Here is a 13,002-nt window from a genome sequence, read left to right as displayed (position 1 = left end):
TGGAATTTGCCCAAATTTCATTTACATCATGAAGGCTTACTTTGTAAGACTGTCAGGGCCATGCAAATGGAGGTCAACTTCATTTCCTTACTTAATATTTTTATATTTTGTTCCTCGTGCATATTTTGGTATTAATTTTCATTTTAAAATATTGCATTAAAACATCCTTTATCTTGATGACTTAGATTTGGTGCCTTCTTACCATTCGTGCTTAAGAGAAGCACTAGCTTAACATTGCCCTAATGGTAACCCAGGAAATAGCTTTTGAATTAGAGTATTGTGCTGTTCCATGGCTGAAAATCTAGGAATGCTTTACTTCTCATCACTCTTTCCCACATATACATATTTCTAACCATTTTCCTGGTCTCTACAACATGATTTTAATGTCTTTTTTTTTAAGGAAGAAACCCTTTTGACTGCCTTCATCTGATTTTCTCAACTCACACCCCCTTGGCTATGGTAACCACAAATCTGATCTCTTTTTCTCTGAGGTTATGTGTTTGTTTTGAAAGTATAATTTAATCTGTGTCTTAAAAATTAACACCAGAGGTGGTCTGAAACAAAATAAGGTGAGGAAAAGGACTATTTATCTCATTTATACTAGTCACAGAGCAGCCTTTTTTTTTTTTCTGGGGAGGAGGTCAAAACACTTTCTTAGATGCTGCAAAGAGCTTCTGATGCCGTAGGATTTCTCCTTAACGTACCGGACCCTGCTCTAAGGGTAGAGACTAGGTCTCTACTCCTTCGCAGGCTGACAGGCAATCCCTCTCCTAGAGTTTGCATTTGGGGGCCTCACCATGCAGACCCCTGAGTGTTAAGGAACCTGTAGTCAGAGCTTCTCTTGGCTGGGCTGAGGGTGGACTATACAGGTTACCATTTGTTATATTAACACAAAAGGCTGCTATCATTCACTCTGTTCAAATTCTCAGCCTATACTTGGCAAACTTTATTTTATTTGATCTAGGCAATGTCTTGTGTGACCACAACTAAAGTTGTCTCCATTTTTTAAAAGAGGAAATGAAAATCTGATGTCATTTAAATTCAGGAGCCCCAGATTTTGGTCAGAGTGGAGCTTTCTGCTGCTCCCAGGCCCTCCTCTTCATCAGCTCTGAGCACTGGCCCTCAGCTGCACTGAGCACGCGGTGCTGCCTTCATCCTAATTCTGCCTCTGAAGTCTGTCCTCCCTGCTCCCTGGAGGGTAGTCACCATCCCTGCTTTACTTTCCTGGAATCCACATTGCCAAGCGCCTTGTCACATATACGTGCAGTCAGAACATTTCTGGTGACAGAATCAGGAGAACTGCATGAATTCACCCTTGCTGTTCATTTTTAATGAATAATAATGTCACCATTATCTGTAAACTGTCAGAAAACGTGAGCTATGGTCCTGTAAAGACATGTGGAAGAATTTAAATCTAATGTATCAGACCCTTTAGAGGAAAATGCAGAGAGGTGAGGCTAGTTGTATTTTGGTGCAATTTAAGAAGTGGCAAAGTAGAGTACAGGGTCAAACCTCTAAGTATTCTCATTAGAATTGAAAAAGAGGTATATTGAGACTCAGGTTTTTATTTCAACCTTGGGTCTCATTTAGATGAATACATCCTATTGGATTGACACTCTTTCATGTTCCAGGAGTGTGTTTAATTTCCAGTGCAATAAAAGAAGAATTGAAGTTGTGACATTCTATGTTGCTCATAAATGGAAGACAAATTGCAAAAACATGGGAACAACACTGGGATAAGTAGAGAAATGACAATCCTGGCCTATTTAAGAATCTCATTTGCAGGCAGGTACTCAGAGCAGCTGGATACAGGCTCCCACAGCCAGACACCTGCATCACCAGGCTCAGCGGGGCCTGCCACCCTCCTCATTGATGACACCCAGGATGATGTTCTCCAGCCCTGTCTGCACCCTTAGCTGTGCCCGGCCCCGAACCACGGCCTGCCAAAGCAGGAGACCCTCCCAGTCCTGCCCCTAACAGGGAGAATCTTCTTTGTTTTCCTGCCTGAAGGACAAGAAGGTTTTCAGGTTGCATCAGCACCAGCTGGCTGACAGCCAGTTCCAAAACGCTCAGGCCGCCTCATTCTCCATGAGACGATACAGCACTTCTCCTTCGTCTTCAGCACAAACAGCTGAAATTCCTCACTGGGCTTGATCAACAGTGGGAAGATCTGGAGACTCGTTTGGTGCAGGAGATGGGGAGGAAAAGACCGTCCTGGTCAATGAGGACTCCAGCCTGACTTTGAAGAACTCCTTCCAAAGGACCAGGCTCGATCTGAAAAGCAAGTCCATAGCTGCTGTGCCCAGGACAATATGAGAGTGGAAGTTAAGGCGTGAAAATCAGAGTGTGCTTTCCCTGTATGTTCAACCTCAGAGAACCCAGGAGTGGGAAAAGGAGACCTGGACCCAATCTTCTACAATGGAGTCTTCTCTGCTTAGAGGTGGCCTCAAGCGTGTCAATATTCGCTCGGTTCAATGACTTTTCTTCTGATTCAGTTGTAAATGCATTGAGTCATGTCAGCACATTGTTTTTCAATAGTAAGTGGAAACAATACTTTTGAATGGACCGAAAATTTATTTTTAATTTGAAATAATTAGAATTATTTCTCTATGATGATTGTTATATTTACCAAATTTATTCTTCATATTATGATATGGTCAGCTTTGTGTCTTATTTTCCTTTGCTTTGGGGGTGCAAAAGGTATATTTTAAGTGTTAGGTTTAACTCATACTCTTAAAGAAAATCAGAGTGTCCTTAAACCTTTAATCTGCCTTAAAATCCAAAGGGAACATAAATAGTTTTATTCATTTCATTGGTTCTTAAAATATTTTGAAGTATCTCTGCTTTCAGGATTTTACTTGTGTTTTTTAATATATTGGTAGATAAAACAAAGATATTACTTTCTTAATGGAGCACTCTGTCAGAGAAGACAGGCCTTAAAGAGTAAAAAATTAGCTTGAAACCCTTTCTAGGATGTGAAGGAGATGCACAAGTCATTATGACAGGTTATAGCAGCTGGAGCTATTCTCTTTTACTTGTTCTTTCTCAGAGAAAGCATGTCTAATGGTTGCTGATTCAGTTTCAGCAGTTGCATGATCAATAAACTGTGAAATATATTATGGAATCATGGAATTTAAACTTCAACAAAGAAGTATGAATATCCCTTGTATTGTTGGCACCGTGATGGGTGCCAAGTACAATGAAAATAGTGGACACATTGCCTGGTGTCACAGAGCTTGCAGTCTGGTGGAGCTATGGGTAACTAGGTGTTCAATTAAAGGAATGCTAATGCTGTGACAGGGAAAGTACAGGTTCTTGGGAGCATGTGGGCTTGCATGGATCAGGGAAAGCTTCTGCAAGAGCAGTTGGTAAGCTGGCATCCCAGGGGTCTGCAGGAGTTTGCCAGGTAATTGCATGATGGTCAGTTTTGGCCATGTATGGAGATCATCTAGAGTAGCAGGTAAATATGAGGGTTTGGAGCTAATGACATTTGTTTGGAGATGTGAACCTGGGTAAAGACATGCATATGGAAGTCAACAGTCATAGAGATGATGTTTGGAACTATTTGGGAGGTTGAGACTATATGTGCAGAGAGGATGAAGGGTGGGACAAGCATAGATCTTTGAGGAACACCAATTCCGTAAGATGAGAGTGTGGAGTCAACAAAGAAAGGAGAGGAGGAGGAGCAGAAAAGCAGACGATGGTGGTGACACAGAGACCAGATGAAGGTCAGCCTTTAAAATGGCGGGTATAATAACAAGTATCTGATGCTTCGGACCTGTCAGCCAAGGCTGCTTCACATTGATCTCTAACCTCAGTAAGATGTAGCTTATTGGCAATATCTTATGACCTAGTAAGTAATTTAAGAAATTAATCTCAATTTTCAAAATATTTTTTTCCTCTCATTTGTTTTAAGCAAGGGTCTTAGAAGACCCTTAAGGCTTAATAGACCCTTAAGGCTTAATAGATTAAGCATTCAGCTTTATATATATAATCAGGGTTTTTCATTGGAGAGTTTTATTCACTTCTTCAAAATGTCATTTTATATGGATAAGTTACATAAAAATTTGTAATCTGTTTGCATCAAAATGCTTTTAATTTCAGCATGATGTAAATTTAAACTTAATATATTACTTTCTACTTAATATTGATAAATATCTCTGTGCCAATGCACTGATTGCATTTTGTTTTGATGCCCACTAGAGATCCATAGGTATTTGTAATCTAGTGTTTGGTACATCCGTGAGAAAATTTCATTTGCTAGTAGAATTTAAAAATTTGTGTGTGTGCTTTGCACAATACTTAAAAAGATGATCCTATTTTAATTCACAGAGGTAGAATTTTTGCATAACAAAATGATGAGCTCAGTAAGGCACAAATATGGCATTATATCAATATCTTTTGGGGACTTCCCTGGCGGTCCAGTGGTTAAGACTTTGCCTTCCAATGCGGGGGTGTGGGTTCGATCCCTCGTTGGGGAGCTAAGATCCCACATGCCTCAGGGCCAAAAAACCAAAACATAAAAAAAACAGAAGCAATATTGTAACAAATTCAATAAAGACTTTAAAAATGGTCCACATCAAAAAAAAAATCTTAAAAAAATATGTATCTTTTGAGTGGGCATGAAATAATGGCTTTCACTCCTTTGTGCATACCTGTCACAATAACAACTATCATTGCTATGTTTAATATGTCCCTGGTGCTTTAAATAATCTGCTCACTTAAGATAACTTTATGACTTATTATATTCTCATTATATAGAGCACATAACATGCGATGGTATGTTGAATGGAATATAGTAGTCTCATTATCCCTATTCTAAAGCTGAGAAAACTGTACTGTAGGAAAAAGAAAACAATTGCCCTAAATCATGCATGAAGTTGAAGGAAGACTAAGGAGATGCCGAGCTAACAAATGTACTGGTCACCTGAGAAGACAAGAGTAACCCACAAGAGAAGATGCAGCAAGACTGTCATTTTCAAACCGTTTTACTGGCATAAGTATGTTCAGCTTATTACATTTATCCCTTTTATTAACAACTCTGAGGACCAATGATGTCCCTAACAGTGTGCAGGATACTGGGTGGGAATACGAAGTGTAGCTGGAGAGTGAGCTGAGTACGGTACCTGATGCAGATGGAGATCCCTTTCCTAAGCCTGGTAAGACTATGCTGTTCCACTCCCAGGTTTGCTAAGACCCTATACTGCTCTGCCTCCCCTTTGGCCTCCTCTTGTCCCTGCTTGCTCAACCACAAACATGGCCAGGAGTTCTGGGTCCCTGCTGCTCCAGAGCCTGTCCCATGAGAAAGGAAAGGCGAAGAGTCCTCAGTTGTACACTTTCATTAAGGCTAAATTGAGAACTGGGGAGCTGAGCTGCTTTGCCCAGCTTTCATTAGGATGCAAGAAGGCCTTGGAGTTAGATGAAAGTTATTCTCCATCAGAATATTTGGGGTCCTCTGGTTTGTTCCATTTCTTTCTGAACTTGAGACCTCAGGAATGCCAAATTCCAGTGCTGTTTTGGGGAGTATGTGAAGTTTCTTGTCTCTGTTCCTAGAGGCTGATTGGGACATTTGGGAATCTATGTGCCTGTGTAACCCCAAACATTCCAACCCATGGCTGTTTACAGATCAGTATCATGATGGAGAAGGGGAAGGACTGGGAAGTCCTGTTCCTGAGACTCATTCTTTAATGGATTTTCTCAATTTGTAAAGCCCCTCAGTATTTGTCAAGTTCCTATGCTTTTGTATTTGCTTATTTGAAGGGCTGTATTTCATCCTGACACAAATGAAGGCAGCTGAGATGGTAGAGGGTGTGCAAGGCCACTGTCAGACTCCCTCCCTAACCTTCCTCTGCCTCAAACACTCAAAGTCAGCTCTCAATCAGAACTGGAGAACCTCTTCTTTTCTCTAAACCCAGTTCCCGGACTACTGCATCCTTTCCCCAAATGCAGCAGAGACAAAAGAAAACACTCCTTTTTAGAAGAAAGAATTTACTTGTGAAGAATGAACTTTGCTGTTTTTGAGAGAGACCATTTTGTTTCCAGAAGATGCCTTACCCCAAGGCTTCCTTCCATATTCTGTTCCCAATGGGACTCCCTCGTGTCAGCCTCTTGCTGGACTAGGACCCTGGAATTCCACAGGGCCAGCTAGCAAGAGGGATGCCTGAGATGACAGAAGATATGAATCACCTTTCTGAAGAGAGGGTGGGGCTGGTGTCACGTGAGTGCCTTTCAGGTGAGCTCTGCACACCAAAAATAGGAGCCTGGGTGTGTCCAGCGAGAGTGGAAGCAAAGAGAGAGTGGAACATGCTGAGTAGACTGTTCCATTGGGAAGAGATTCTTTCAAGATTAATGCCCAGGAACTAGAATTCGAGGTCGGAGGTTCAGTGACACTAATAGTAAGGTCCATGTGTGTAGAGCGGTGTCATTTTAAAGCTCTTTCACACACATTGCCCCAGGCAATCATCACAACAATCCTGGGACTCTCCCAGACACAGACTATGAAACTTAGGGAGGTTAACTTATCCGAGTCATTACCCCAAATTTTGCCACCAAAACAGTCATTGTTCCACCACGTCTCACACTGTCACTTGGTGGGTAAGTGCCATGGCCCAGCTTTCACATGGATGAGCAGAGCGTGGGTTAGAAGTGTCCCAGGTCCTGACTTCTTTGCTTTCTTGCTCTGAGTGTCTCCTCTGGGGGGGGCCATTATTTTCTGAGAGTACAGGCTGTAGGAGGCGACATTGCCAGCAATTATAGACCTGGGACTGTATGGAAAAGAGAACTAAGATCAAACCCGGGAAGGCCCAGGATTAGAGAGCAGAACCTTACCTTTCATAGCTCCTGCTTTTTTCTTCCTGCTTCTGTGTTGCTGCTGAAAGACCAAAAAATGAAAGAGTTCAGGAGTTATTTTGTGCGTTTCTCATACTAAAGAAGCAACAAACATTATTAATGAAAAACGTTTGTGACTTTTTGCATTATTTGAGGTCTCTGTTATTTCCATATTATTCATTTTTAAAATAGATCCAAGTATTTTCTACTGATCCTTCTTTCTCAAAGAATTTTTACTAATTCGCAGAAAATCTTTCAGAAGTATAATACACAAGGACTTCCCTGGTGGCAGAGTGGTTAAGAATCCGCCTGCCAATGTAGGGGACAAGGGTTCAAGCCCTGGTCTGGGAAGATCTCACATGCCGTGGAGCAACTAAGCCCGTGCGCCACAACTACTGAGCCTGCGCTCTAGAGCCCGCGAGCCACAACGACTGAAGCCTGCATGCCTAGAGTCCATGCTTCGTGACAGGAGAAACCACTGCAATAAGAGGCCACTGCACACCACAGGATGAGTAGCCCCCGCTCGCCGCAACGAAGACCCAATGCAGCCAAAAATAAAATGTAAATAAACAAATAAATTTATTTTTTAAAAAAGAAGTATAATACACAGAAATTGCAAGTATCTTCAACATACAGCACAGGGAAATTTCACACACTGAATACATTGTGAAACTAGCACCCAAGTTAAAAGTAATAGATTTTGCCCAGGACGTAGCACGTTTCTTATGTTGCCTTCCAGTTGCTACCTCAGAGCAACTCTCCTTCTCCTCCCCGAGGGTAGCCACTCTGTGACTCTAACAGTCCTGCTTATTTCTGACAGACACACTTTTATGCCTCTTGTGTATATTTACTCATTGAATCCTGAGAATAATCCTATGAAAAAATACTACTATTGTCCCCATATTAAAGATGAGGAAACTAGGGAGCTTAGTGTTTGTGTTATTTGTCAAGGTCACACTGCTATTAATAGCAGAGCTGGGATCCAGTGCCATGAACCCTGGCTCCTTCTCACAGAGGTTTTGAAAATCCTAGAACTCTCCTTTCACTTGTGCTCTCTTCCTATGGCTTTCACTCTAACAGAAACCTTGAAGCTGGAAACGTGCACAGAACCAGAGCAGCTGTGTGGCTGGTCAGTGAGCTGGAGGGACTGAAGGTATGTATAAGGGAAGAATGGGTCAGTAAAGCAGGACTGGGGAGAAGGCGGGGGGAAGGTGCCAGGATCGGCAGTCAACACCATATGTCACCAGCTTCCCTCGAGGAGATGACTCCTTCCCACAGGTATTTGCCCCGACCACTCTTTCCTGGTGGGTATAAATCAGTTACACCTATGACATCAGCACTAACCATGCTCCATAATTTCCAGGACTTCCCTCAATTCCATGGAATTCCACCCTTTGACAAGCATTTCCTGCAATGAAAGTGGTAGGACTGTTTCAAAGGACAAAATGGACAAATACTAGTCTGAAATAAATTTACATAGAAAAAAATAAGAATGTAGGTTTCAGAACTTAAAAAACTCAAGAAGTTTTCTCTCATAAGGATTTAATAAATAAAACAAAATGCATATTTAATGAAATGGAAAGGTGAATATTTTCTAAATTTTAATAAAGTGCTAAGTATAAATAGATTTATGTGAAAACATAAAAATAAGATACAAAAATAAATAAATAAACAAATAAACAGAATAAATAAATAACAGGGTAATCATTGCTTAGGGGCTGATGCCTCTGAAGCTGAATAATTTTAACATATACTTGCTTATTACTACTGACAAAGTATTAGCTGAATTAATACAATAAATTCTGTGATTAAAATTGAAATAAGAGCCTTCTGAAATGACCAAACACATATGTGCAAGGGTGATATGGCATCTTAGTCAATGAGAATCATTTCAAGGTGACCCCAGGTCTCTATCCATAATTCTTATCCTTTCTTGCAAGGTGGTTGATGAAGACAAGGATCTCATGATTTCCACTCTGACAATTTCCCAGGCACAGTCACTGTATTTCTTCTCTTTCAGGTAGAGATGGATTCCCTGGAAGTACCTCTTCACGGCCAGTGTAGGGCCCGTCACTCCCAGGGCAGTTTCTTCATCTCCCATCACCTGCACCAAGCAGGCGTCCAGGTCCTCCAGCTGCTGATGGAGTCCAGCGTGGAGTTTGTCCAGGAGGGAGGTGTCCCAGGCGGCAGAGGAGCGCTCTGTGTGGAAGAGGCGGAAGATCTGCTGGAGCATCTCGTGGAGGACAGAGGTGGCCTGGGCCTTCGGGAGCTGGCTGCCATCCACCGTGTCCTGGGGGAAACCGAAGTCTTTTCTATCCTTCAGACAGAAGCTAGGCGAGATTCTCCTCATCTGGCCCAGAAGCATGAAGTTCTTCCTGCTAATCTGCACGTGGTTCTGAGACAGGTCGCAGCCCAGAGATCCACCAGGGCCGTAGCTGAACACCACCAGGGCGGTCAGTAGAGAGAGCACGAAGGCCATGGGGCAAATGAGGCTGCAGCTGGCCTGGCTGAGACGAGCGTCTGGAGGAAACTTGCGGGTAGGTTCTCTGATGACATTCTTTCTAAGCAAGGCCATTAAATAGGGAACACAATAATTTTCATTTTCTAAACATTTCTATACACTTTTACTTCCTTTTTTGATTTTCACTTATGTATTCTCAGTATGGTCTACGAAGATGTCATCATTCTAAACTATTAATTTTGCAAGAAGTTTAATTTTCCTGTAATTTCAGATGTGCCCATCCAAATGGATATTTATTAATCAAATGAGAAATGTTTTTGTCTTAAAGTCAGAAGTGATGTAGGTTTGTAAATACACACATTCTATATCTCTTTCATGCATAAATGTTGGTCTTCTCTGTTCCAGGAACAAATTTTTAGCCCTGATCTTAGGTTCCATTTTTACCTCTTACTTTACATAGGAAGGTAGGCTCTCTCAGCCGTATGGTTTCTGTATTTGCTTAGGGATTTACCAGATCACTCTGGCATAAGCTCTTTGAAACAAAAGATGGGTTTTGTTTAGTGTTTGACTTAGAGAAGAAGCTGATTATTATGAGTCCATGAGCTTCTCCCATGTTTCCTTTCCTTCTAGAACATGTTCCTTCATGTCCATGTGGTCATGCTTCAGGGGACCACGAGGACTATTATAGATATTGTCCTTTCTTTCCACCATTTTCTTACTGGAGACCTATAGTCCTCCACAGGCTGGGCCAATACCCCCACCATGAATCCTGGTTCTTTTCAGGAGAATATGGGTGTGGAGGTCCTAATTCCAAGAGAATTGTATTTCCCCAGCAGCACCTCACTCACAAGGGAGAGATCACATCTAGTCACACCCTCTCCTCTAGAGTGACAGAGTCCCCTTCCTAACATCCTAGACTCCCTCCCTGAGGGCAGCCTCACCACATCCCAAGGACTGTAAAATCTCTTTGCTGTGGAGGGGCTTGTTTATTTGTTGGGAAAATAATTCATCTTCCAGGACCCTCACCCTTGCCCCTGGAGTGTTTGTGTGAAGGACCCTAGTCCTCAGTGGTAACCTCCTCCCCTCCTGACCCGTGTCCTCCAGTATCAGAAGTGTCAGCAGCCCTCAGATGCTGAGAGCAAAAGTGTGTTTTCTCTAAGGAGGTGGAGGAATTATCCACTTCTAATCATTTCACCCTGAGTAGACACATAATGTTTATTTTGCCAAATACAAATTTTATTATTCAACTATTTTACTAAAACTAGTCAACACTTGTTATGCTCAAAGTTTCTGAGCTGGGGGCAGAGAATTCAGCGATGGTGTTGTCTCTCATTAAAGTTTATGTCACAGAAACCAGTGAGGTTCAGTTGTTCATTCAGTCAGTTGATGCCACTGGGCTTCTCCCTTCCTCTGTCTCTGTCTCCCTCTGAGAATGCAGGGCAGCGAGGCCCAGGATTAGGTCAGAGAGAAATCGCCTTCTTTCCTTTACTTGTGTGTAATTTTTCATTTAAAGTTTTTGTAACTTATATTCACTTAGCGACTTACTGGACAAGATTTGTCTTGCTGCTCCTGCATCAGTTCTAATTCATGATGAGGTAAGAACAATAAAGGGAGGTAAAGAAAGGCAAAGGGGCTCCAGTCTCTATCATTTTCAAACTTTAGATTTTTTGTTTATCACTGCAACTGTCCTAGAAAGTAAAATTCGACAGCTGTCTTGTGGGCAAAAAGAAAACAAATGTGAGTCTGAATGTCATGAATGAGAAAGAAGGGAAGTGATTTTCCCCTGACACAATGACAGATTCTAGGTTAGCAAACTTCAGGGCAGCACAGTTGGGGACGAGGCTATGTCAGAGGAAAAGGATGAGGCCAATGTGCAAAACAGAAAGGCAGGAACATGCTTGCTTCTGCCAGAAGCTCAGAAAAGACCAAGTCCTGGGTCAGTGGACTGCCTTCAGCTTCGCAAGACCAGCTCCCTCATTTTTCTTTCATTTAATCCATGTATGATCAGTTTTGAGGAGAGAGGGAAGAAGTCACACCCACCAGCTCACAAGTGACTGGCAACCAGAACCCCAGTTGCTAGAACACTAACCCTGTCTGGGAGGATGAGCAAGATCAGTCTTGCTGAGCATCCGTCTGGGTGATAGATCCACTCAGGCAATGAGAAGGGTACTTTAAGAAAACTAGAATTAAAGGAAGGGAATTAGATGATTCCAAAAGATCCTGATCTTATCTGGTTAATAGTAATCGTGATATTAAAAAGTAATAACTGAATTTTATTGCTTGCTACTAATGGACTAGCCACTTTCTAAGTTCTTTAAAATTTAGGGACTTCCCTGGCAGTCCGGTAGTTAAGACACCGAGCTTCCACTTCAGGGGGCACGGGTTCGATCCCTGGTCGGGGAACTAAGATCTCGCATGCTCCGTGGCGCAGCCAAAAAGCAGAAAAAACAAATTAACTCAACCCTCTCAATAACCCTATTTGGATCAAACTCACTTATACAACTGGAGAGAAATATAAATCTGGACCAATGAACTGTTCCAAATGTACCAAAGATACAAGGGCAAACCTTAGGGTGTTTACAATGATTTTTCTGAAAGCGCCCATTAAAGAAAGTGAAGGCTGCACATGAACATGATATTTAGGAACCAACGAAATAAGCAGACAGAGGACAGTGAGATAACAAAGGACCCTTATTCCACTTCAGGTGCCACAGGGTTACTGTCTATGGTTTTGTAGGGCTACATGGGGTATGGTCTGATTCAACTGAACTCACTTTATGTTTTAATCAAAATAGACAAAATCACTATTAAGTAGTTAGAAGGGAATAGATTTTTCTGCCTATTGGAAAAAAAAAAATAGCAAGTTTCCTACTGGCCTAGTGGTTAAGATCCGGCACTCTCACTACTGTGGCCCAGATTCAATCCCCGGTGGGGGAACTGAGATCACACAAGCCACGCAGCGCCAAGTCTAAGATTTCGTGAGTGATTTCTTCCATGACATATAGTAAAGTAACTTTATTAACCCTAGAAGAGCTGACCCCTGGAATCTATGTATTTTTAACGCTTGAGTTTTCTTGTGAGTTTAAGAAAAAAAAAAAAAGCACCTAACAATTTCTAGCCATGTGAGCTCTGACGTTTCTCCTTCAGGATGACAACTAAAAAGTCACTCACCATCTGGTTCTACAAGAATAAAGTCATTAGCCACAGCAGTCCCTGACCCCAACACGCCCTGACAGGAGTTCAGGGTGGAGATCAGGAATGGGGCACTGTCTGCTCTGGGAAAACTGACAGAACAGGCCTGCAGAGAGTTAGATAATTTCCTGAGAAAATTCTGTGAATCCAATTTTTTGCAACTTCTCATACTTAGAAAAGCACTAAAATCATGAAGAGTGACAAATGCGCCTCATGACTAGCAGCAACCTACCAAGATGTGCCTTGATTGCACGTATCCCCTTCACCACAATCACGTATATACTGATGTCCCCATTATGTCCTTGGAGCAGTTCGTCAGAGCTGACTGAGAGGCTGTCCTCCAGGCTATAGTCCTCAGTAAGTCCTCCCAAAAAACTGAACTCCCAGCTCTTATGTTGTCATTTGTTTCCAGTCAACAAGGACCTCACTGATTTCCCAGAAGATCTCCTCAGGTCAGCCTGCTGTTCTCATTCTCAATGAAGACACCTCCATTTCTCACCTACAGTCCAGACTGGACATCC

General features: G+C 42.1%; 1 protein-coding gene across 1 annotated transcript; it reads right to left on the bottom strand.

The window, feature by feature from the left end:
• Positions 1–8,719: 8,719 nt before the first annotated feature.
• LOC130708427 (interferon omega-1-like) lies at positions 8,720–9,310 on the bottom strand. The gene has a single exon (XM_057548515.1). It carries the CDS (start codon positions 9,305–9,307, stop codon positions 8,720–8,722), a length of 588 nt encoding a protein of 195 aa, XP_057404498.1. The 5' UTR covers positions 9,308–9,310.
• Between the last annotated feature and the right edge of the window lie 3,692 nt (positions 9,311–13,002).

The sequence above is a fragment of the Balaenoptera acutorostrata genome, chromosome 6, assembly GCF_949987535.1.
Source record: "Balaenoptera acutorostrata chromosome 6, mBalAcu1.1, whole genome shotgun sequence".
In the NCBI taxonomy this organism is placed as follows: domain Eukaryota; kingdom Metazoa; phylum Chordata; class Mammalia; order Artiodactyla; family Balaenopteridae; genus Balaenoptera; species Balaenoptera acutorostrata.
This window is presented reverse-complemented; position numbering and strand designations above follow the sequence as displayed.